Source organism: Dreissena polymorpha, chromosome 10, assembly GCF_020536995.1.
Source record: "Dreissena polymorpha isolate Duluth1 chromosome 10, UMN_Dpol_1.0, whole genome shotgun sequence".
Taxonomy (NCBI): domain Eukaryota; kingdom Metazoa; phylum Mollusca; class Bivalvia; order Myida; family Dreissenidae; genus Dreissena; species Dreissena polymorpha.
In genome coordinates this window covers 7,477,863-7,504,271 of record NC_068364.1, presented here as the reverse complement: position 1 = coordinate 7,504,271, position 26,409 = coordinate 7,477,863, and the positions used below count along the sequence as shown (strand labels likewise).

The 26,409-nt window shown below is 37.7% G+C and overlaps 1 protein-coding gene across 1 annotated transcript in view; it reads left to right on the top strand.

Annotated features, from left to right (window-relative positions):
• The window catches only part of LOC127848261 (tyrosine-protein phosphatase non-receptor type 13-like), a 99,148-nt gene that overhangs the window by 67,544 nt on the left and 5,195 nt on the right, over positions 1-26,409 (top strand). The window contains 15 exon segments of the mRNA XM_052380618.1: positions 1,074-1,167; positions 2,313-2,534; positions 3,834-4,045; positions 4,259-4,351; positions 5,023-6,780; positions 8,423-8,578; positions 9,235-9,411; positions 11,778-12,104; positions 12,480-12,650; positions 14,714-14,805; positions 15,994-16,874; positions 20,247-20,517; positions 21,704-21,869; positions 22,413-22,541; positions 25,677-25,739. Coding sequence (XP_052236578.1) covers positions 1,074-1,167; positions 2,313-2,534; positions 3,834-4,045; positions 4,259-4,351; positions 5,023-6,780; positions 8,423-8,578; positions 9,235-9,411; positions 11,778-12,104; positions 12,480-12,650; positions 14,714-14,805; positions 15,994-16,874; positions 20,247-20,517; positions 21,704-21,869; positions 22,413-22,541; positions 25,677-25,739 — 4,812 coding nt within the window.

The window sequence follows — 26,409 nt, the reverse complement described above, 5'->3', positions numbered from 1 at the left end:
CTATGTTCATGACCTGATGATGACTTTGATTGAGACATGATGACTCTATGTTGACTATGTTCATGACCTGATGATGACTTTGATTGAGACATGATGACTCTATGTTGACTATGTTCATAAGCTGATGACTTTGATTGAGACATGATGACTCTATGTTGACTATGTTCATTACCTGATGATGACTTTGATTGAGACATGATGACTCTATGTTGACTATGTTCATAAGCTGATGACGACTTTGATTGAGACATGATGACTTTATGTTGACTTTGTTCATAACCTGATGATGACTTTGATTGAGACATGATGACTCTATGTTGACTATGTTCATAAGCTGATGATGACTTTGATTGAGACATGATGACCTTTTGTTGACTATGTTCATAAGCTGATGATGACTGATTGAGACATGATGACTTTATGTTAACTATGTTCATAAGCTGATGATGACTTTGATTGAGACATGATGACTTTATGTTAACTATGTTCATGACCTGATGATGAATTTGATTGAGACATGATGACTTTATGTTAACTATGTTAATAACCTGATGATGACTTTGATTAAGACATGATGACTTTATGTTGACTATGTTCATGACTTGGTATCAGCTGTGTTCTTCAGTTGATAATCAGTTTGCTCCTCACTTTGATGAGTGTCAACATCTGGCACATGGGGCTTCTTTTGATATCAGCTGTGTTCATAAGTTGATAACAGCCATGTTCATGACTTGATTTTGCCATATCCAGTATACCACAATGTTCTTGACCTGAAATCAAGCGCGTTCTTGACTTGATATTGACTGTGTTCATAACCTTTGATAAAAATGTTCATGACATAATGAATTGATGTTTCCTTTGCTCATGGCTTGATATCATGACTTGATATTAAGTCTGTTCCTCATGTTAGAGGAGTTGTCAACTTCAGTTATGATGTTGACTAGGTTCATGACTGGCATTTGCCAATAATTATATTAATGACTTGATATTGACCATGTCGTGATTTGATATCGTCATTCTTCGTGATATTCTCTACATTTGTGACTTAATATAAACTCTGTTGCCCATTTCAGGGTGGTGTGAACACCAGTGTGAGGCATGGAGGAATCTATGTCAAGTCTGTTGTTGCCAACAGTGCTGCCCACAAGGATGGCACTATTCTTAAAGGTATGCTGTCAACATTGTCCGATTTATAACAGTGTTCCTTTTTTATCATAACTGCATTTCTTATAACCTTGATGACATAAAAATTGGTGGCTTATTGAGACACTCTCAGGTACATTTACTGATAGGAAGCAGTACTTTTTGTCTTTAGTGGAAACTCTCTCAGAGAGGGGATCAAAGCCTGAACCTCCCAATCACTAAGTGGACATCATATCCATTATTTGACTGAATCTTTGCTTAAAAATGCTCTGAGGGTGAGGATCATAACCAGAACCTCCAGATTACAAGGTAGATGCCCTGATAATTACACCTCTGCAATCCAGAATCTCCTGATTGCAATGCATACACCATATCCTTTACACCATGCTCCAAATTGCAGGGAATGAACCCTATCCTTTATACCCAGCCCTAGATTGCAAGGCATGAACTCTATCCTTAACACCAAGCCCCAGATTGAAAGGCATGAACCCTATCCTTTACACCAAGCCCTATCCTTTACACCAAGCCCCAGATTGCAGGAAATGAACCCTATCCTTTACAACCAGCCCTAGATTGCAAGGCATGAACTCTATCCTATACACCAAGCCCCAGATTGCAAGGCATGAACCATATCCTTTACACCAAGCCCCAGATTGCAAGGCATGAACCCTATCCTTTACATCAAGTCCCAGATTGCAAGGCAGACACCCTATCCTTTTCACCAAGCCCCAGATTGCAATGCAGACTACATATCCTTTACACCAAGCCCCAGATTGCAAGGCAGACCTCCTATCCTTTACACCAAGCAAGCCCCAGATTGCAAGGCAGACAACCTTATCCTTTACACCAAGCAGTCCAAGCCCCAGATTTCAAGGCAGACACCCTATTCTTTACACCAATCTCCCAAGTTTAAAGCACACACCCTGTCCTTTACACCAATCCCTATATACTAGGCAGACAGCCTGCCTTTTACACCACTTCAATTTCTATGTGAACTGGATAACCTTAAAAGTTTAAGATTTTATAAGCTTTCCTTGAAAAAATGGGTAAGGTTTAAATGACCGTTGTTTACTAACTGTAAAACTGCTCACCATTGTGATAAAAGAAGAAATCCAGACAGAAAATTAAGAGGCTGCGACCAAGACATGTTTGGCTTGTTCTGTTTACAGGAGACCGCATTCTGGAGGTGGACAGTGTCGCCATGTCAGGCCTTACCCACAGGGAGGCAGTCCAGGCTCTTCAAGATGCCCCACCAATCTGTCGTCTGCTCGTGTCTAGACTCTGCCTTCTCAAGGGAACTTCCAAGGAGCAAGCTATGGAGGGACAGATAGGGGATACAACATCACTGGAGGGATGTGAGGATGATTTGTATGGGACCTTTGTTAATGAAGGTATGCTTTATCAGTTTCACTGCCTGGGATGGAAATTAGCTGGGGCCAATAACATTTTTGGTGGGCCCCTAGATTTTCTGTGAAAAAAAACTCATATGTCCTCCGTACAAGAAATATTAACACTATTTAGCATTGAGAATAATAAATATATCTATGGTTTGTCAAAAAAAAAGAACTCCTCCCTAGTTATTGTAAAAGGATAAATAATTGATTTTATTTTTATCTTAATTCCCCAAAATCACCATGGACGCTTTAGAAATCTGAAGCAAAATGTTTTTGGTCTGTTGTGAAAATTAATTTTACTGCTTAAAACATGATGTCAATGTGTGATTTGATAATTTGCAGACTGATTCAATAGGACATTTTCGTAAGTTGTCAGTGCAGTGAAAGCTGTTTGATTCACCTTCTATGTTGTTATGCTCCCCCAAAATTTTTGGGGGGAGCATATAGTCGCCGCTTCGTCTGTCCGTGCATGTGTCCGTCCATGCAAAATTTTTGTCCGGGCTATTCCTCAGCAATTAATGACTGGAATTTAATTAAACTTTATGGGAAGCTTCACTACCAAGAGGAGTTGTACATATTATCAGCCGGTTCTGGTCGCATGATTTTTCACAGAGTTATGGACCTTTGAAATTTTCTGTAAACTGTACATATAGTGCAATTCTTGTCCCCCCAACTACTGACTGGAATTCAATGAAGCTTTATGGGAAGCTTAACTACCTTGAGGAGATGCGCATGTTATTTGTGGCTTCTGGTTAGATGATTTATGTAGAGAGTTATGGCCCTTTGAAATTTTTAAGTTGCTAAACCATCCATCATATTATTTTGTCCAAAGTTATGCCCCTCAATACGTTTCCTTTTATCTGAATATATAGTGCAATATTGTGACAAAAAAAACCTTTGGGGAGCATCACCCGTCTCCGACGGGTTCTTTTTTAAAATAGTTAAACTGCAACATAAGTGATATTCCTATGCAATTATTAGCTGGTAATAATAATATAAAACATTAACCCTTTGACACTTAGATACCTATTTGACACATTTGTAGTCCCTCAAAAAGTTAAATGTAATTAAAGACTTTTTTTAACTAGATTCAAATTTTAAAGACTTCCAACCCTTAGATACTGATGAGCAGCAAACAGCATAAAGCCTGAACAGACTGCGAGTTACTCGCAGGCTGTTCTTGATTTATGCTGTTTGCACATAGTCATTTTCACTTTGCTTCTGAGTGGGAAAGGGTTAATGACAAATATGGAAGCATCAATTCTTATACAGCCTTTTCCTGCCTGTATTTCGCAGAGAACAGCTACTCAGTGGACCTCATCAAGGGTATCTATGGTCTCGGGTTCAGTACAGTCGGGGGGCAGCCAGACAGTCCTGCACTCTCAGATAGGGTCGTTCGGATCAAACGGGTTTTCCCGATAGGTCCGGCTAGAGAATCCGGCAAGATCCGGTCAGGTGACGTGATACTGGCCGTTAATGGACAATCAGTCACTGGGAAATCATTAACGGTAAAGTGCACTGTAGTTTCATCTGAGTTTTAATGTTAGCTGGATATAGAACTTTCTTGTGGTTTAAAAAAATCACATTCATTGGAAAAAATGCTTTATGACACAATTAAGTCAAATGTGTCATTAAATTATAATTTAATAGTGAATATTTAACATATTTATTTGCAGGATACCTTATAGTTTACTCTATTATAGCCCAAGTGCTTTTTTTAGGAGATCATGTCAATGCTACGAGGGGCAGGTAAATCTGTCCAGCTGTTGATGTGTCATCCTGACCCAGACCAGTTACCTCCCCTGAATGTACTGGTTGGTCTTACTTTGACTTGCTTCTTCAGATTTCTTCTGGCCATGATTTATCAAATATTGTAAAGTCTGTTTTTTTTTTATCAGGATTTGCTTAAGCTCATTTTGCAATTAAATCTACAAAAACATAGCATTGTAAATGGATTGTTAAAGAAAAATTATATGTAAATACTACTTAATACAACACCATCAACTGTAAACAGTATTATGAATCCATATAAGAAGTGACTTAAGCCAATAATTCTTGAATCTAACTAAAGAATTTTCAAGACATCGGAGTCAGAGCTCACAGTTGGCAGTGGGTGTTCAGTTGAACACAATAGTTACAAATGACTTCCAACATAATAAAGTTGATGTTATTGTTGTGCACAATGCCCTTAACCATGCTGAGACACTTCCTTGAAGGTTCTACTTACAGATTAAATGTTAAATCGATCATAAAATGATTCCCTAAGCTCTACCTCTGTCAAAGAATTGTGTGTGGCTCTTAAACACTCAGATTAATCTTAATCGTTGAGAGCTCTAGTTTTGTCATGATGCTTATGTAATGGTTTTTAATCCATTTGACAGTTCTCCAGTTTGGTTGTTGTTTTAATTGCATTGTATAGTAAATAACAAATGTATTCACATGCCTATAGTGCCACATTCTTAACTGTCTGCACTGAATGCTTCAGGAAAGTGAAGAGTCGCTGGTGGTCACTCCAAGCAGCAACCGGTCAGTTGTGTCCGACACTGACAGTGAGGCATCTGATGACCAGTTTCAACCAAGCTACACTGAGGAAATGTTGTCACTTGCTTTGTATGGGAATCATGGAACAATGGCGGAAACTGGAGAGCAGAATGAGCTGTCTGCTGCAACTGGAATAAATCTTGATGGAGATAATGGTGAGGAGGACCAAGATAACGATGAAGAACATAGTGATAACACAGAGACGCCCAGAAGTGATGGAGTTACTCCACCCTTGCCAACCAGCCCGCCTCCTACACTGGGTAGGACCACAGAGGGCTTGGATATGGATGGGTACAAACAGGGGGCGGAGTTTAGTGATGAGCAGGGGGTGGAGTTTACTGATGAACAGGGGGCAGAGTTAAGTGATGAACAGGAGGAATCTGATTATGAAGAAGGCAACGACAGTCCCAATCTACATTTGATTGATGTTCAGGTAGGAGTGGCTGAGTTGATGGACAGCTGTCACGCAGAAATGGTGCAGATCCATAGTGCAAAAAATCTGTCCAAGTTGGCAGGCATGACTCAAATGCCTGTATCTGAAAACTTGATTGTGAGAGAAGACTCTGCTCTGACTGTAAACTCAAGAGAGACAACACCAGTGGCGAATGCAAGCTTAAATTCAGCAGAATTCATGCCAGACTCTTCTAGTGAACTTAGTTTTGCCAAAGAAAGTGAGTTGGAGGATTCAGAAATTGATGCCAGTTTGGTGCATCATGATGAGACTGATGCTGAAGATTTAACTAGAAGGTCGCATGAAGATGGAATCATAGTTCAGAGTTTAGAAGACACTGTGCTACAGGAAATGGTACAGCAGGCTACGGGTTCTCTTGGCTCAAATCCAACTTCGGTGTCCGTCTCTAGTGCAAATATGGTAGCTAGTTGTAGTTACGTAGATGGAGTGAAGTTTACAGGTATTGTGGATAATAATGTTATAGATATCTCAGGTAAATATTCTGTAAATGATGTATGTACAGATGCTGAGGAACAAGCTGTAAATGAAGCTGCTGATGTAAATATAAAGAAAATTTTAATAGACAAAAAAACATCAGATTTTGACAATAATGAAGATTCTGAAAGTGATTTTGATGATGATGATATAAAGCAACTGGAAAAGAAGTATATGGATTTAGAACAAGCTGAAGATAGTGAAAATGAATCAGTGAGTGAAGGTAGTAAAAATGAGCACCAAGAAAATGAAGATAATGATGAAGGTACGGATGAAACTGAAAATGTTGAAAAGGGTACTGATAAAGATCTAGGTACAGGCATCAGTTATGCTACTTTGATGGACTCAAATGCAGAAGAAGACATTGTTGAAAGCTTAAGAAATAAAAATGACCCAGAAAGTTTTGACTTTACTGGACTTAATAGTGATATGATTCAATATAGCATTGAGCGCAAACCAGGAAAATCAAATAATGAGGTTTATTCAGATATTGATGATACCGATAAAGTTAATGATGGCGAAAGTGACTTTGATGAAACTGAAGAGCAAAAGGATGATTCAGAACATGCAGATAATCTTAATGACCTGACAGATCTAATCAGTGAAGTCAGGAGACAGACTGTTCATGAAAATGATGTTGATGAAGAGGTAGAAGATGTGGATGAAGACAGAAATGATGTGATGAAGAATGAGGATGGTTCTAGGGTGAGGAAGGAATCTTCCTCACAATCTGAGGTCAAGCCCCTCTTGCCTGGGGTAGGTGGTTCTTTATGTCATCTCAGCTAGAGGGAAAAACCCTTACTTATTGTATTGTTAAAGCATTCCAGTAATGGGAATAATGTATATGAATATATTGGAAATTCAAAACTGTCTGTGAATGTTTAGAGAAGATTCTAGTTTAAATGATTTCCATGGTATGTATTGGTTATGGTGGTCTTTATATTTATTAAATTTTTAAATGTTTGATGTATTCATCTAGACTGGGATATGCAACGTCTCACATAAAATGGGGTACATTATAGTATGTATTACAGTTATTTAATAAACCACTACATGTATATCCTTTAAAAGAAAACATTTGTCAGGATCCCAAGACTCATCTGCAAGTGAGTGAACAAGAACAGAGAACTGCAAGGCTTTATGGCTGGTGGCATGTTTTCAAAGTGCTTGTTAAAGACCATGGTATCAACAAAATAAATGGTGGTTCTGGCTGAGCCATGTTTTGATATCCATGGAGAAAGTGTTCCCTTGTTTCTTTTAATCTATAATTGGAGGCTTGGTCTGGGAAAACTTGGCTAAATAGATGTCCGTAAAGTGTTTTCCCAAAGTAGACTGTGCAGTCTGCACAGGCTTATCAGCGACAACAGTTTCAGATTTTATTTTTTCGTCAAAGAAGTTCTCTTGTAAACAAAAATTTTAGGAGGAAAGTGTCGTTCCTGATTTGAGTGTGCAGACTGCAGATAATAATCTCTGATGAAGCTTAATGCACATGCATTAAGCCCTGTTTTTTCCAGAACACAGTTCAAATCAATAAGAAAGGATCCCGTTTAGAGGGTTTCCACTCTTTGTAGTGGTTATGGTCACTCTATGCATTTTTGTCCCCTACCGGTGAAACCGGAGGGGACTTATGGTTTGCACTTTGTCTGTTTGTCACACTTTTCTGAATCCTGTGATAACTTTAAAAGTTCTTAATATTTTTTCATGAAACTTTAAATAGGATAGATGGCAATATGGAGATTTTGCACGTTACTTCATTTTGTTCCTACGTCAAGAATTCTGGTTGCTATGGCAACAAATAGACTAGAAATATTAACAAATAGACTAGAAATATTGCTGAAAATAGTGGATCCTGCGACAACTTTTTTTAAGTTCTTCATATTTGTTCATGAAACTTGAAACATGGATGGATGGCAATATAGAGATTATGCACGTCATTTCATTTTGTTATACGTCAAGAATTCTGGTAGCTATGGCAACAAATAGACTAGAAATATTGCTAAAAATGGTGGAGTTTCACCAGTAGGGGACTTATATTGCTTGGCAATAGTCTTGTTTAAAATGTTTTAAGTTTTTATATTGACTGTGAAAAACAATGGCTCACATAAATTTTGGTACATTACAGTATGTATTACATATTTTCATATACCATCATGGTATTAATTAAAATCAGATGCAATCAACAGGATCCTGGGATTTATCTGCATCTTCAAGTGAGTTTACAAGTACTGAGTACTGCTAGGGTTTATGAATGGTGGTATATTTTCAGAATTCTTCTTAAAGATCATGGTTTCAACGTGAAAAAGGTATTGTGGCAGGGCCTACATCATTGTACCATGCTCAAATATATTAATAAGTGTTTAATTGTTTATTTTTAATCAATACTTGTGACATCCTTTAGGAGTTTGAGGTGATCTTGGCAAAGCCTGAAGGTTGCGGTCTGGGTTTTACCGTTGCTGGAGGGGCAAACACGTCGGGTGGCTGCTATGTTAAAGCTGTGCTGGCCAATCCGGCACTTTCTGACGGCCGAATAAAGACAGGGGACAAGATTATCATGGTAAGTAATTTCGGCTTATATATTTAAGTGTCATTGTTATTTTAGTCTGTTTCACAATGAACACATGATTTTTGGTGTCTTGGTTGTTAATTTAATTTTTAATTTTAACTTGAGAAATTGAAAGCGTTGGGCTTAAATATAAACACTGTTGTCCATTTCCTGTACATTGATGTTTATTTAGAAGATCTTAAAAATGTTACTAGAACAGGGTCAGACCATGGACCTCATGACCTCTTGGACAGACAATGATATCCTCTTTACCAGTGCGGCACCTCTTGCTGATGTTTTTGAAAAAGATTATTTTCAAATGTTAAATGCAGGGTCTTTGTTGGGAGCGTTTCCTTTACAATTATAGATCTATTGATAATAGGATAGAATTTTACTTAATGAATTGTGTTTGGTCAACAGGCCAGTTATTGTAAAATAAAACACATATAAACTATTTCTAGATTTCCTGCATGAACTTAACATTATTTGTGGGATTGTTTCACTTAGTGCATATTATATGCCAAGCATGTATATTCCCCAGAAATGTATATAAATATGTCATAACCATTTTGAGCATTAACTCTTTTTTAATATTTAGCCGAAATCAATTATCAGTCAGTATTGTATCATACAAATAGAGACAACTTTTGCTGTTTTTGCCAACACAGGTGGCTGGAATTGATATGCGCCCCCTGAACCATTTCGAGGCCGTGTCGGTACTTCGTGAGACGGAAGCAGACGTCACTATACGACTCTTCCGACCTGATGTTGCCATGGGAGACCCTGGACAAGCTGGGGTCAGAATTACTTCCCATGAGCTGACGCACAAACACAACAACAGACAGGTTAGTATCTTTCATCTGGTTTAACCCTTTTCCACTTAGATACGTATTTTGCTGCATTTGTAGTCCAATAGAACCAGTTAAATTTAATTAAATACCTTTCTTTGACGCATTGGTAGTCCCATAGAAAGTTAAGTTTAGTTATATACCTTTCTTACTAAATTCAAGCTTTAAAGGCTTCATTTCCAACCCTTAGTTATTGATGAGCAGCAAACAGCATAAAACCTGAACAGACTGCGAGTTACTCGCAGGCTGTTCTGGTTTTAAGCTGGTTGCAAAAGCCATTTTCACATTGATTGGGGGAAAGGGTTAAAGACCCAGTCCTGAAGAACTTATTATATTTTGCTGAAATTATTTCTTTAAGACATCTTACTGACCAAAATACTAAACAAAAAATGAAATATACATTTTTATGCCCCCGAAGGAGGGCATATAGTGATCGAAATGTCTGTCCGTCTGTGCCTCCGTCCGTCTGTCCGTCTTTCCGTCACTCTTTGCGTTTAGGTTTCGAAAAATGCTCATAACTTCTATGTCCCTTGAGATGTAACCTTCATATTTGGTATGCATGTGTATATGGACAAGGCCTTTCCATACACTCAAAAATGTTGACCCCTGTGACCTTGACCTCTAACTAAGGGTCCGCGTTTAGGTTTCGAAATCTGCCTTTGGGTTTCGAAAAATGCTCATAACATCTATGTCCCTTGAGATATAACCTTCATATTTGGTATGCATGTGTATTTGAACAAGGCCTTTCCATACGCGCACAAATTTTGACCCATGTGACCTTGACATTGAACTTGGGGTCCGGTTTAGGTTTCGAAATCTGTGTTTAGGTTTCGAAAAATGCTCATAACTTCTATGTCCCTTGAGATATAACCTTCATATATGGTATGCATGTGTATATGGACAAGGCATTTCCATATGCGCAAAATTGTTGACCCCTGTGACCTTGACGTTGAACTTAGGGTCCGCGTTTGGGTTTCGAAATCTGCGTTTAGGTTTCCAAAAATGCTCATAACTTCTATGTCCCTTAAGATATAACCTTCATATTTGGTATGCATGTGTATATGGACAAGGCCTTTCCATACACTCAAAAATGTTGACCCCTGTGACCTTGACCTCTAACTAAGGGTCCGCGTTTAGGTTTCGAAATCTGCGTTTGGGTTTTGAAAAATGCTCATAACATCTATGTCCCTTGAGATATAACCTTCATATTTGGTATGCATGTGTATATGGACAAGGCCTTTCAATACGCTCAAAAATGTTGACCCCTGTGACCTTGACCTCGAACTAAGCGTCTGTGCTTAGGTTTCAAAATCTACGTTTAGGTTTCGAAAAATGCTCATAACTTCTATGTCCCTTGAGATATAACCTTCATATTTGGTATGCATGTGTATATGGACAAGACTTTTCCATACGCACAAAAATTTTGACCCCTGTGACCTTGACCTTTAACTTAGGGTCCGTGTTTAGTTTCGAAATCTGCGTTTAGGTTTCAAAAAATGCTCATAACTTCTATGTCCCTTGAGATATAACCTTCATATTTGGTATGCATGTGTATATGGACAAGACCTTTCCATACGCTCAAAAATTTTGACCCCTGTGACCTTGACCTTGAACAAAGGGTCTGTGTTTAGGTTTCGAAATCTGCGTTTAGGTTTCAAAAATGCTCATTACTTCTATGTCCCCTGAGATATAACCTTCATATTTGGTATGCATGTGTATATGGACAAGACCTTTCCATACGCACACAAATTTTGACTCCTGTGACCTTGACCTTGAACTTAGGGTCCGCGTTTAGGTTTCGAAATCTGCGTTTAGGTTTCGAAAAATTCTCATAACTTCTATCAATGCGTTTATAGGGGGCATATGTCATCCTATGGTGATAGCTCTTGTTTTTATTAGAACTGATGCCATCTCAACATGCTTTTAATAAATTTTGGATGACAGGAAGTGCATTTAAATTGCATTTTTGTTACAATTTTACCCTTGTGACTTTTGTGTTAGGATGATTGCACATAATGTTCCCGTATTTTCATCTTTTTTTTCCACATATTAAATAGACTCTATTTTTAGCTTGACAGAAAACATGTTTCAAACTGCAATTTAATGTATGCCTACACTTATTGAAAAATGTTGATAGTATTTCTTAAGAACTATTTGCGCATGTGTTTGCAAACAAAACAGCAGAACCAATTGAGGCAAAGAGAGAAAAAATAAAGGGCCATCTGCATCAGGTATTAAATCTGGATTAAATCTGAAACAATCATATTGTATTTAATATAGCTTTGATAAGTAGAAACAATTGTTCTACACCTTACCCAGGCAAAATGAAGTCATTTCAAGGATGGGCTTCATTGTCATTTCAGAAGACAACTTCTGAGCATCCAGAGTGTGAGGGAGACACAAGCCATGTGAGCTCAAGTCCGGAAAACACAAAGAAACAACACAAGTGGACATTTTTTACTGACCCTCACACATCTGAAGATGAGTCTGAAGCGCAACCAGAGAGTGCCGGACTCCTTAGAGATCTGATACATTCTCTGGAAGCAACGAAATCTGAGCTCGCATCGCCTGGCGCGGGACGGCGAAGTCCTAGCTTGGGAAATCCGCGCCGGGCAGAGAATGTGTTGCAGGACAGGTCTTGTGTTCGAGGTGGGACCAGTCCTGGGAACCGGTCACCAGGGCTCGGAGAGGTGGGTGGGGTTCTGAGAGGTTGGCAACAGAATTGGTGGGGCAAAAGGGGTTTGGTCTAAAACTAAGGGTTGTTGCTTTGTAATCTAGAGCTCAAGATAATTGAATATGCCAAGACAACGCATGTTTTAAAACAAATACCTTTTAGAAAGTGTAGTACTATTTAAAATATTATAGACAGGGCACTGGCAAAAATTAGGTAAGATCTTGCAAAATGTATAATTTACTAATGTTTTTTTTTTAATAAACACTTGCTTTTTGTGATATTCACATGCACATTTAGATTCTTGATACTTGAGATACTTTTATTTAGCAGAGTTCTATATACCAAGCAGATTGATTGTGTGTTCTTTTATGTGTTTTATTTGCTTTTCCAGGGTTCTGTGTACCAGATAGAGCTGAGGAAGGCCGAGGGTGGGGGAGGTCTTGGTATCAGCCTGGTGACCGCAGAGTCCACTCACATGACCGGGGTGTTCATACACACCATCATCCCAGGGGGACTGGCACATAGGGATGGCAGATTGAAGGAGGGCGACAAACTACTTCAGGTATGTGATGTCTTACTAACCAAAATTAACCATGCTCTGGAAAAACTGGGAATAATGCACATATGTAAAGTGTCATCCCAGATTAGCCTGTGCAACCCACAGAGGCCAATGAGGGACCACACTTTCCACTTTTATTGAATTTTTTGTTGAAATCAAGTCTCTTTGGAACAAAAGTCCATATTAGGCAGAAAGTGTGGCCTAATCTGGGAAGACACTTTATACACATGGGTTTTCACAGAGCATGGCTCAAAGGACAGACAACCACATTCAAGTGTTCAAAATTATAAGGATTGGGTCATATTAATTTTAAAGTTTCTTTGCACTTGATAGCTGACTAAGTGCACTTTGTTTATGCCATGAATGTAAAAATTCTATTTAAGAAATAGTAAACCCCACTGAGGTCCCTATGGCATTATAGTGACCAGCCAGGCCGTAGGCTGAGGTTCATATACAGTTTTTGGCTGCCTGGCTGGTCACTATAATGCCATTGGGGCCGAAGTGGAGTTTACTATTTCTTATATTACACCGAAGAGTTTCCCCTTTACCATTGTACAGTGTTGTACGATTGTTTATGGTTTAGATCTAAAATAGATAAACTGAAGAATTTCGCAGGAATAATGACGTCATTTCGTTAAAAAAATGATGTCATTTTACAGTAAAACAGTGCAAATTTAGTGGTGTGTAACCCCGAATGGTCCATATACAAAAAATAGTGACCGGTCCATATACTATTAGATTACTCTATGGCATTTTACTGACTGAAACCGGTCATATAGATATAGAAGGACCAATATCTCTGAGGTGTAATATTATAGATTAATAAAACCTTATAACCCTATATATCATTCATAAGCTTGTTCAAATACTATTCTGTTGTGTGGAGATGTAAGAAATATTTTACACTCCCTTATAAGGCGTTAAGCTTTCCATCTTATGATGCAGTATTTACCAGTTAGTTTTTTCATTGAAAACATGAAGGGTTATCATACTAAATGTATTCTGTTGTTATGCCTCCAGGGAGTGGAGAGGCATTAAGCATTGCACTACTCTGTCTGTACGCCCAAAAGCTTGTATTTTTAAGTTCTGATTTATTAATTTTTTGGTGGATCTCACTCAAAATGCTTGATTAAAACAAATAACTTTTGTCTTTAACCATTTTTGGCAGAATCATGGCCTTTTGTCTGTGTTTTTTTTTCAAAATAAAATATATAGTCGCCTTAAGCATGTGTTTTCAAAACCTCTTTAGTTACTGGGCAGATCTATCTCAAATTTTCTCAGTTAAAGGACTTAACGTATAGATGATGTAAAGGTAAGTAATTTTTGCTAAGATACATTTTTGCAGTATTTTGGTCTGGTCACATGTCATTTTTTCCACTATAGAATATGCAGTCCTAAAACATTGTGTTTCTTAACCTCTCTTTCACTACTATTGAATATTACTTAGATGTTTTGTTTTAAATAACCTTATTGATCATAATGTTAGCTGGAGCTAGTTTTGGCAGGAGTATGGCTCTTTGTGTGTTTTTATGCCCCTGGATCGAACGATCGGGGGTATATTGTTTTGGGCCTGTCTGTCATTGTATGTGTCAGTGTGTGTGTCCCAAAACTTTACCCAAAACTTTAACCTTCTTCATAACTTTTGCAATATTGAACGTAGCAACTTGATATTTGGCATGCATGTGTATGAATGAGTGGTGAAAGGTCAAGGTCTAGGTCATCCTTCAAGGTCAAAGGTAAAAAATAATAATTCAAAGCGGCACATTAGGGGGCATTGTGTTTCTGACAAACACATCTCTTGTTTCACTATGGATCATATATATACACATTGTGTGTGTTCAAATGTTCTAACTGCTTGGCAGATTTTACTCTAACTTTCATTGCTGAATGTAGAGATGATCGTTTTAGAAGGACTTTTATATGCAAACATTTTTAGCAATTTGTGTGTTTTCCCTTTGTATAGTGGAGTTGTCTGTGTCGTGTCTGCACATGCGTTGTGGGGCCATCAGTTTCTATTGCACATTTATGGTTAGATCATTGGGGAATCCCTACTTTTCTATTTTAAGATCAATGGGGAATCCCTGGTGGGCATGAACCATACCAAGGCAGCATCCATACTGAGAAACTGCGAGGGAAAGCTGTCACTTACAGTGTCAAGGTTTTAGTATTCACCATATTGAAACCACTTCTTAATCATGATTTGGACTAAGTTCACAATGTGTCATTACATTCAATAAGATTACTACAAGATGTGTCCCTTCCTACTTTTGTATCTGTAATTACATTGTCTAACAGATAAACTTATCTTTTAAGACCTTTTGAAAATAAATTGTTCCCTACTGGTTTCACCGGAGGGGACTTATGGTTTTCGCTCTGTGTCCGTCTGTCCGTCAGTCGGTCACACTTTTCTGGATCCTGCGATAACTTTAAAACTTCTTCATATTTTTTTCATGAAACTTAAAACATGGGCAGATGGCAATATGGAGAATATGCACGTCATTTCATTTTGTTCCTACGTCAAGAGTTATGGTTGCTTTGGCAACAAATAGACTAGAAATACTGCTGAAAATGTTGGATCCTGCACACTTTTCTGGATCATGCGATAACCTTTAATGTTCTTCATGTTTTTTCATGAAACTTGAAACATGGATAGATGGCAATATGGACATTATGCGTGTCATTTCATTTTCTTCCCACGTCAAAAATTCTATGGCAATAAATGAAAAATTATATATACATGTATAACAAATTCAAAATGTTGGGACAATATAGGGGACATATATTGCTTGGCAATAGTCTTGTTCAATTTCCTTTTAACAACAGAATGTTAATGTTACAATTTGTTTTTTTAGCTCACCTGATCATGAAGTGATCCAGATGAGCATTTTTTTCCAGCTTATATCCTGTGTTGTCAAAGTTTATTCTACCATGCTAGAGGCCACATTTTTGGCTCAATCCTGATGAAACTTGTTTATGTTGACAATATTTAGGCCAGGTTGGAAATTAGGACATGTTGGGTCAGAAACTAGGTGCCCTGGTCAAATCTTAGTAAAATCTTATAAAAACTTAAATCGCGTCATATGTGACTTGATGAAAATTTAACTTATTCTGAATCTTTGTCTTCACCATATCTAAGTCACGTTTTAAATTGGGGGAAATTAAGTCAATAACTAGGCAAAATCATGGACATTATTTGTACCTTTGATCGCTTTAGGACCATCATGGCCTACTAGTTTTAAGTTCATTTGTTAGAAAAGATATACCATTGAATAGTCTTGAAAATGAAGGGAATACAGTTTGTACATAACATGTATTCAGCTTCTTACTTGTGGATGTGTTCATACAGGAAGGACCGCAAGCCATCATGGCTGGAGGCAGATTTGGAGAGCAGTCAAGTACCAACTGAGAACTGGGCCGACACAACTGACCCGGACTCATGTACAGAGTTTGAGGTCTCAGAAGTGAACGATTCAAGTGTGTCCATTAGTAGGCATGTGCGGAGTGATATTCACGATAACGGCATAGATGATTTGGTGGCTGGAGCTGAACGGGTGTTGACAATGTCCAAAAAGTCAAAACACTTAAGTCGTTCAGATGAAAATGTGTCTGATGATGATGATTATGATGATAATGATGGCAACAATTATGATGATGATGCACCACCACCATTGCCAGAGAAGCGGGTATCAAACAGTTCTCATAAGTTCTTAGCAGGAACAAATGTAATTAGCCCCAAGCCTGATGAAATCTCAGTGGAATCAGGGAGTGATTCTCTTGATGAAGACGTGGAAAATGATGATGACGAAGAATTTGAAAAACTCAATGAAGATATGATGAATGATGATGATGACGATTTTGAAAAACTTATCCTAGGTGACAGGAGCAGTGAAAGTGGTGATGATGATGAGGAGGATGAATACAATGCAACTTATGCAATGAAAAGATTCGACTCTTCCAAATGCTGGTGCAATAATTTACGAACACTCGTCATGGAAGTTCCCGAGGAGATAACTGAGGAGTGGCTTTACACATTATCACTGGTGACAGTGCCTGTCGGATACCGGGCCCAGATTCCTGGGCTGGTGTCGGCCCTGCAGGAAAGGATCACGCTGGAGGATCCTCAGGAGGAGTACAGACAGCTGCGGGATGTGCCTCTCACGGACATGTGTGAGGCTGCTACCTTGATACACAACCGACCCAAGAACAGGTTCAGAAACGTGCTGCCTTGTAAGTGACGCTTGTTGAATATAGTTACCTAGATAATCTCCCTGTGTAATGCCCTCCATCAAAGATGCCAGGGTATGGCTCGCACACATGTGTCAGATACTTTTTAGCTCGACTATTATATATAAAATATATATATAGTGGAGCTACCCTACTCATCCCGGAGTCGGCGTTAGCGTGCAAATGTTAAAGTTTGCGCACCACCCCAAATATTTCCTATGTCCCTTGACATATTGCTTTCATATTTTGCATGCTTCTTTACCAACATGACCCCAACCTATAAACAAGAGTAGACAACTGTATCAAGCATTTGTAAGAATTATGGCCCTTTTTTCACTTAGAATATGCATATTATTGATAAAGTTTGCGTACCACCTCAAATATTTTCTATGTCCTTTGACATATTGCTTTCATATTTTGCATACTTCTTCACCATCATGACCCCAATGTATAAACAAGAGCAGACAACTGTATCATGCATTTTGACAGAATTATATAATAAGAATTTTATACTTTGATAATTGAACATTTGGTTAAGTTTTGTGTTTTGGTCCATTTTACTCCTAAAGTATCATAGCTATTGCTGTTTAGACTTTGAAAACTCGCTAACTATCTTAAGGGGACTGTACAGGGCAAGTTGCATAACTCTGGTTGGCTTTTTAATGGAATTATGGGCCTTTTTTGTCTTTGCAACTTTGAATATTTTGTTTAATTTTGTGTTTAGATCCTCTTTACTTTTAAAGAATCAATGCTATTGCTTTCAAACTTCAAATACTTTCTTACTATCACGATGTTACTGTTACCTGGCAAGTTGAATTTGACCTTGACCTTTGAATGACCTTGACTCTCAAGGTCAAATTAATAAATTTTGCTTAAATTGCCATAACTTCTTTATTTATGATCACATTTGATTCATACTTTGACAAAACAACACTTACCTGACATACCACAATGGACTCCACCCAAACCATCCCCCACGCTCCCCCCTCCCAAAAAATAAAAAAAATAAAAAATTCTCTTTTTTCTTTTTTTTGAAATATCATCTATTAAATGACCACACACCCACATTATACCCCCCTCTCCATGATGGCTTACGTTATACTGTCAAGCACTTGAATAGTAGAGCACGCTGTCCTCTGACAGCTCTTGTTAATTATACACCTACACTCATACTTGTGTACTGGTATTTGTTTCATTAAAAACAGGGCAAGAGTTTAAGAGTTATTTATGGCATATTCAAACATTAAGTGATCCCAGCAGAGAAAATAATTTATTGATTAGAATGCTTTATTGAAATATTCATGCATAATAGTCAACTTAAAGTAAATTTTTATGTCCCCCACTATAGTAGTGGGGGACATATTGTTTTTGCCCTGTCTGTCTGTTGGTCTGTTGGTCTGTCTGTTGGTCTGTTGGTCTGTTTGCGCCAACTTTAACATTTTGCAATAACTTTTGCTATATTGAAGATAGCAACTTCATATTTGGCATGCATGTGTATCTCATGAAGCTGCACATTTTGAGTGGTGAAAGGTCAAGGTCAAGGTCATTCTTCAAGGTCAAAGGTCAAATATATGTGGCCAAAATCGCTCATTTTATTAATACTTTTGCAATATTGAAGATAGCAACTTGATATTTGGCATGCATGTGTATCTCATGGAGCTGCACATTTTGAGTGGTGAAAGGTCAAGGTCATCCTTCAAGGTCAGAGGTCAAATATATGTGGCCCAAATCGCTTATTTTATACTTTTGCAATATTGAAGATAGCAACTTGATATTTGGCATGCATGTGCATCTCATGGAGCTGCACATTTTAAGTGGTGAAAGGTCAAGGTCAAGGTCATCCTTCAAGGTCAGAGGTCAAATATATGTGGCCCAAATCGCTTATTTTATGAATACTTTTGCAATATTGAAGATAGCAACTTGATATTTGGCATGCATGTGTATCTCATGGAGCTGCACATTTTGAGTGGTGAAAGCTCAAGGTCAAGGTCATCCTTCACAAGGTCAAGGTCATCCTACAAGGTCAAACATCATATAGGGGGACATAGTGTTTCACAAACACATCTTGTTGAAAGTAGGGTATTGGTATATATTTACATGGTCTTTTTTGTCAAAAAAACTTATTGTGCTTGAATGTTATCTTTGTGAAAATCTTTAATTTATCACTAGATGGTTTATAATATTTTACAAACAGTTCTTGATGCATGTATTTACACGATTTTCAAACAGGAAAGCTGTTTATTGTATATAATTTTTGAAAATTATTTATTAAGTTCATGGTTTTTCACTGTTTTAAACAGGGGGACTCCAGTCTTGAACTTGATTTTTCTCTGTAAAAGACTGGAAAGCATATAATGAATGAGCCATGTCATGTGAAAAGAGGTCTTATACCAAATGAGGACAGCAGTGCGTCAGTCCACAGGTACTTGAAAAAAATTTTGGTCGTCATATATATATAATATATATATATATTATATAAGGACCAAACTTTTTTTCAAGTACCTGTGCTCCAGACCACTCGGGGAATCCTGAGAAGTGTGCTCAGGAGCTATGCTGGCCACATTTTGCGTAAGTCACACTTTTGCATTACGCAGCTAAAATCATTGTAATCCTGATTTCCACAACTTCTTAGTTAATAGTATGTACTAATAATTCTGATCCCTTCTATCTACCAATGTTAGTTTCACTTAAATTATTATCCCCCGCCATAGGCGAAGGGATATTGTTTTGGCATTGTCCGTGTTTTCGTCCGTCTTACCGTCTGTCCCTCCGAAGCCATATCTTTGAAGTGCTTTGGCGGATTTCATTGAAACTTGATATGAGTATGTATATGGATAAGAGGATGATGCACGCCAAATAGCATTGTACACCATCAGTTTATAACAGAGTTATGGTCCTTTGTAGCTTGAAAAAATGCTTTATTTGCTTGTCCGGAGCCATATCTTGGAATTGCTTGGTGGATTTCCTTGAAACTTGGTATGAGTATATATATGGATAAGAGGATAATGCACGCCAAATGGCATTGTACATCATCTGTTAATAATGGAGTAATTGCTTTGCGTATCTTGAAAAAATGCTTTTTTGAGTGTCAAATATAATACTTTTGTGTCCAGAAGCATATTGGCAGGGGATATCAATTCAACGAATTTGCTTGTTATTGTTGATATGATATGTCAATTTGAAAGGATTTTAATTGGGTCAGATGGATTTGTAACCCGTATTAGTGTACTGGTTTGTGTTTTTCTTTTCTTTAAACTTCAGCAAATTCCTGAGTTGCTCTATAAGAAACAATGCCTGCAATGTTTTATTAAGTAATGGTTGACTGAGGCCTCTGTAATAGACGCTTGTGTTTCTGCAATTCGTTTCTTTCTCCAGACGATATCAATCGGGTTCTGCTGGAAAGCCAAGACTCCAGCTGGGACTACATCAACGCGAGTCACATCCAACTGGAGGTGGGAGAGAGTGTGGCAGACTACATAGTCACCCAGGGGCCACTCCCTGAGACCACCGACGACTTCTGGGTCATGACCTGGCAGCAGGGTGTCACCGTGGTGGTCATGTTGACCCTAGAGATGGAGGGGTCGAAGGTCAAGTGTCATAGATACTGGCCTGACTCAGCTGACACATCTATGGAAGTCTGTGACGGGTAAGTGTTCCTGTTTTATTGTGGTTGTTCCTGTTGTTGTTTACAGAATCAAGCTCAGGCCTTCCAGTTTTGCAAGGCTGACATCAAATTTGTAACATCTTTCATACTGCTATGTAATATTTTTTATGTCCCCCACTATAGTAGTGGGGGACATATTGTTTTTGCCCTGTCTGTTGGTCTGTTGGTTGGTTGGTCTGTTGGTTGGTTTGTGCCAACATTAACATTTGCAATAGCTTTTGCAATATTGAAGATAGGAACTTGATATTTGGCATGCATATGTATCTCATGGAGCTGCACATTTTGAGTGGTGAAAGGTCAAGGTCATCCTTCAAGGTCATAGGTCAAATATATGGGTCAAAATCGCTCATTTAATGTACACTTTTGCAGTATTTCAATATTCAAGATAGCAACTTCATATTTGGCATGCATGTGTATCTCATGGAGCTGCACAATTTGAGTGGTGAAAGCTCAAGGTCAAGGTCATCCTTCACAAGGTCAGATGTCAAATATATGTGGCCAAAATCGCTCATTTTATGAGTACTTTTGCAATATTGAAGATAGCAACTTGATATTTGGCATGCATGTGTATCTCATGGAGCTGCACATTTTGAGTGGTAAAAGGTCAAGGTCAAGGTCATCCTTCAAGGTCAGAGGTCAAATATATGTGGCCCAAATCGCTAATTTTATGCATACTTTTGCAATATTGAAGATAGCAACTTGATATTTGGCATGCATGTGTATCTAATGGAGCTGCATATTTTTAGTGGTGAAAGGTCAAGGTCAAGGTCATCCTTCAAGGTCAAATATATGGGTCAAAATTGCTCATGTAATGTCACTTCTGCATAATTGAAGCTAGCAATTTTATATTTGAAATGCATGTGTATCTCATGGAGCTGCACATTTTGAGTGGTAAACGGTCATGGTAAAGGTCATCCTACAAGGTCAAACGTCGTATAGGGGGACATTGTGTTTCACAAACACATCTTGTTTAGTTATATAATTATCATCATCATAATTATCATGTTAATACTAATGCATATTTTTGTACACTCTGGCTCAGTCATAATGCTTTCCATTATCTACAAAGTCATTCGATTTTAACAGGGATAAATAGAAAACGGAAGTGCATGTTGATAACTAAATACACTGCAAGTCATATTTTACTTTCCTTCCCTACAATTAACAGTGCCCTACGTCTTAGCCTACTGTACCACAACAGTCTGGCAGACTTTGACGTGCGTTCACTGTTGATGGAGGACACGTCTAATGGAGACACCCGCATTGTTCACCACCTGCATTACACCACATGGCCCGACCACGGCACACCAACTGTGGCTAGACCACTACTACAGGTTACAACATTATTTCCTTGGTTTTGATTTAGCCTTTTAAGACCATTTTCAGGGATGAACAAGTACATGTACTTGTGTGTCTTGTAAAAATTTAAAGGTGATTTCTTTTTTTAATCATTATCATCAGGCTGGATCTTGGCATGTTACGTGTGGCTAGGCATCTGCTGCTGGTATTGACTGATTTTTCTTTATCTGTTATGAGGCTTTAAATTCAATGGCCTGAGTAGAACCATGACCTGTAGCTTTTAAGACATCACAAGGTGAAAATTAGCTGCATTACATCTTTAGGTCAGTCCTTGATGCTTCTGCTGTCTTTGTAATTTACACTCTTGTGACGTGTCCATTATATGGGTAATACCAGTCCTTTGTTTCTTTACTTTTAAATAAAACACAAGGTAAAAAATACATTTATAACACCACAACCAGACCACTGCTGTTTCTTCATGGCTTTGCAACTCCAAGAGGAAATTAAAATGAGCTTGGGATTTCAATACTATTTGATGTTAATTTATTATTTTAACAAGGATGATTGTGTGTGTACAGTGTATGCGACTTAGCCACCTCCTGCGTAGCGAGGGACCACTTGTGGTACACTGTAGTGCGGGGATCGGACGCTCTGGAACCTTCATAGCCATAGACCTTGCACTGGCCCATGTGGAGAACTCAATGCAGGTCAGTAGGAATGACGCTTGTCTATATGCTCAACCTTTTTATGTTATGTCTCACCGAAGCAATGAGGATTAAAGTAGAAAGGTACTCAGTGATTTTTAACTCTTTGATACTTGCTGCTACATTGTTGTTTATTGCATTAGCCTGTTCACCTTTATCATTTAATCTTACCATAACCTTTTTATGCCCCGGATCAAATGATTGGGGGTATATTGTTTTTGGCCTGTCATTCTGTCTGTCATTCTGTCTGTCTGTCATACTGTCCCAAAACTTTAACCTTGGTTAAAGTCAAGGTTAAAGTTTTGCAATATTGAAGATAGCAAGTTGATATTTGGCATGCATGTGTATCTCATGGAGCTGCACATTTTGAGTGGTGAAAGGTCAAGGTCATCCTTCAAGGTCAAAGGTCAAATATATGGCTTCAAAGCGGCGCAATAGGGGGCATTGTGTTTCTGACAAACACATCTCTTGTTTGTTGCTTGTTATAACTCAAATTTGTTATTCTGTGATTGTGAAGATTTTATCATTTCATATAGCATTTGCTTGCTTCATTACATGGAATCTTAATCATTTGTTCCTCAGTATAAGTCGGCAATTATTACCCAATCTCTTATAATTAGGACTAACAAGAATTCTAAACAACTATTTCAAAGTAAATTGATTTAACTGTTTCATATAGCAGCATCACATCTACCTAAAACACTTGGGTATTTTACACTCATTTCTTATAAATGTGCCCAATGCTCCCTTTGTACCTAATCTCTTTGACCTTGACGTCAACCTCTTTGACCTTGACATCATTAGGCTTATAACTCAAGTGGGCATATCAGTTCCAGATTGAACGCACCAACTCAGCGCATGTTTGATCGTACTCAGTTGAGGTTTCCATGTTTGAAGAGTACACAAATATAGGGAAACAAACAAAACTGTATCAAACTAATTATTCCATAATTATTCCAATTTACAATAAATATCTTGTAACAGAAATCCTTGAATAAATATTGTTAAACACCCAAAAAAATGAAAAACATGGGGAAACAAAAATGATTTGTAACGATATTTCCACCAATAATGTTGGTTTTCAAAAGTATGTACAATTCTTGTTGTATATATGTATGCTGAGAATAGTTTTTGTTATACGCCCGTCTATGACGGGACGTATTATGGTATACCCCGCGTCCGTCTGTCCGTCCGTCCGTCTGTCCGTCCGTATGTCTGTTAATGTCGTACGCTACGTCAAATATCCTTTGACAGATTTTCTTCAAATTTTAACACAATCTTAATATTGATAAACCCTGATCCCCTTTCGTTTTTGACGGAATTCTGAATTGTCGTTCCAGAGTTATGGGACTTTGTTCGTCAAAATTTCGTGATTTCATTGAATGTCCTACTGTAGCTATATAAAAATGTTAAAGTTGTTATAACTTTGGTATGCTTGGACCTAGAGTCTTGAAACTTGACATGAAGGTTGGCCAGAACTAGTAAGTAACCACTGGACATTTCAAGGTCATTCATTTGAAGGTCAAGGTCACTGTGACCTTGAATGTAAAAATTTTAAAGTTGTTATAACTTTGGTATGCTTGGACCTAGAGTCTTGAAACTTGACATGAAGGTTGGCCAGAACTAGTAAGTAACCCCTGGACATTTCAAGGTCATTCATTTGAAGGTCAAGGTCACTGTGACCTTGAATGTAAAAATGTTAAAGTTCTTATTTCATGTTATAACTTTGGTATGCTTGTACCTAGAGTCTTCAAACTTGAAATAAAGATTGGCCAGTACTAGAAGATGACCACTGGTCATTTCAATGTCATTCATTTGAAGGTCAAGGTCACTGTGACCTTAAATGTTAAAATGTTAAAATTGTTATAACTTTGGTATGCTTGGACATAGAGTCTTCAAACTTGACATGAAGGTTTGCAAGCACACTTAGATGACCACTGGTCATTTCAAGGTCATTCATTCTAAGGTCAAGGTCACACAAGGTCACTGTGACCTTAAATGTTAAAATGTTAAAATTGTTATAACTTTGGTATGCTTGGACATAGAGTCTTCAAACTTGACATGAAGGTTTGCAAGCACACTTAGATGACCACTGGTCATTTCAAGGTCATTCATTCTAAGGTCAAGGTCACTGTGACCTTAAATGTTATTGTTGTTCATGTATCCTACCGTAGCTCAAATATCCCCCGATGGATTTTTTATACGCCCGTCTATGACGGGACGTATTATGGTATACCCCGCGTCCGTCTGTCCGTCCGTCCGTCCGTCCGTCCGTCTGTTAATGTCGTACGCTACGTCAAATATCCTTTGACAGATTTTCTTCAAATTTTAACACAATCTTAATATTGATAAACCCTGATCCCCTTTCGTTTTTGACGGAATTCTGAATTGTCGTTCCAGAGTTATGGGACTTTGTTCGTCAAAATTTCGTGATTTCATTGAATGTCCTACTGTAGCTCAAATATCCTTCGATGGATTTTTTTCAAATTTCAACACAATCTTAATATTGATAAACCCTGATCCCCTTTCGTTTTTGACGGAATTCTGAATTGTCGTTCCAGAGTTATGGGACTTTGTTCGTCAAAATTTCGTGATTTCCATGCTCATGTACTTATAAAATAAACCATGTATTCAAATACAAATAAACTGAAGTAAAAAAATGATTCAAAGGGTTATTTATTACCTTACTACTTCATTGGCGAACGACGGGCGTATCATGCGCTCATGGCGCAGCTTTTATTAGTTAATGAATCCAAAGCAAGTACAAAGACAATGATACATCAACTTGAGAATTTCTAAACATAAATATACTATAGTATGGCATCTTTAATAATTTTCTGAAACCTAAAATACATTTGAAATATCTATAAATCCAGAATAAATTTGGTAGACAAGTAAACCCAGAATGAGTATCACATATCAATTTACCTAAAATAAATTTGGCGAATCAGTAAACCAAGACAAAATATGATACACGAGTTAATAATATTGTATATAAGTTAAGCCAGAATGAAAACTTGTTTATCAGAAAACACAGAAATAAAAAAACCAGAGTTAACATTGTGTATCGGAAAACATATTATAGATATGGTATATGCATAGATCACAACCAATATGTGTGTTATGTTTTTGTTGTAGTTTGACATAATGGAGCTGGTCACAGAGCTGAGGAGACAGAGGCAGGGCATGATACAAACCAGAGTAAGTGGACCCAAAGAGAGATACTATACTTTAAGGTTTTGAAGTTTCATGATTTCTTTATAACAATTCCTACAATTTATCTGAGTAACATTTTCCATATTAAAGTATTAAAGAGATTGAAATGATACTTCATAAACATTAACGTCATTACGCAATTGTTAAAGTAATATGGGCATTTTTCACTGTTGAATTGAGCTGAAAAGAATTAACAGGTCAGAGATGGTTAAAATGTGGTTACTGACCAATTATCTGCAACTCATCTTGTTGCCAGTTGTTTATAAAAATATATTTTATATTCGATTTCTTACGTGACCCACCCAGTCCCGTTAGGCAAAATGATCCGTAAAACAAAATTGTGTCTTTGTGTCGTATGAACGAATCTGCACTAAAACTAAATTTAGGTTCACATCGTATATGCATGACCAGTTGTAAAACGAAAGTACGGTTGATATTCAAATGCATTATTTTTCTCTTTGCGAAAGACACCTATAAACTGTTAGATGCCCATAATATCACTTTAATGAAAAAACCTTTATGGGCATCAATATTTGTGACTTACTTTCCATACAAAGTGGATTCATACGGTTATAGAAAAAAAGACAAGTGGGCAGACTGATTATCTGACTTGCGGAAATGAAAAAGGTTGTTCTTATTGATATGTTCTAATATA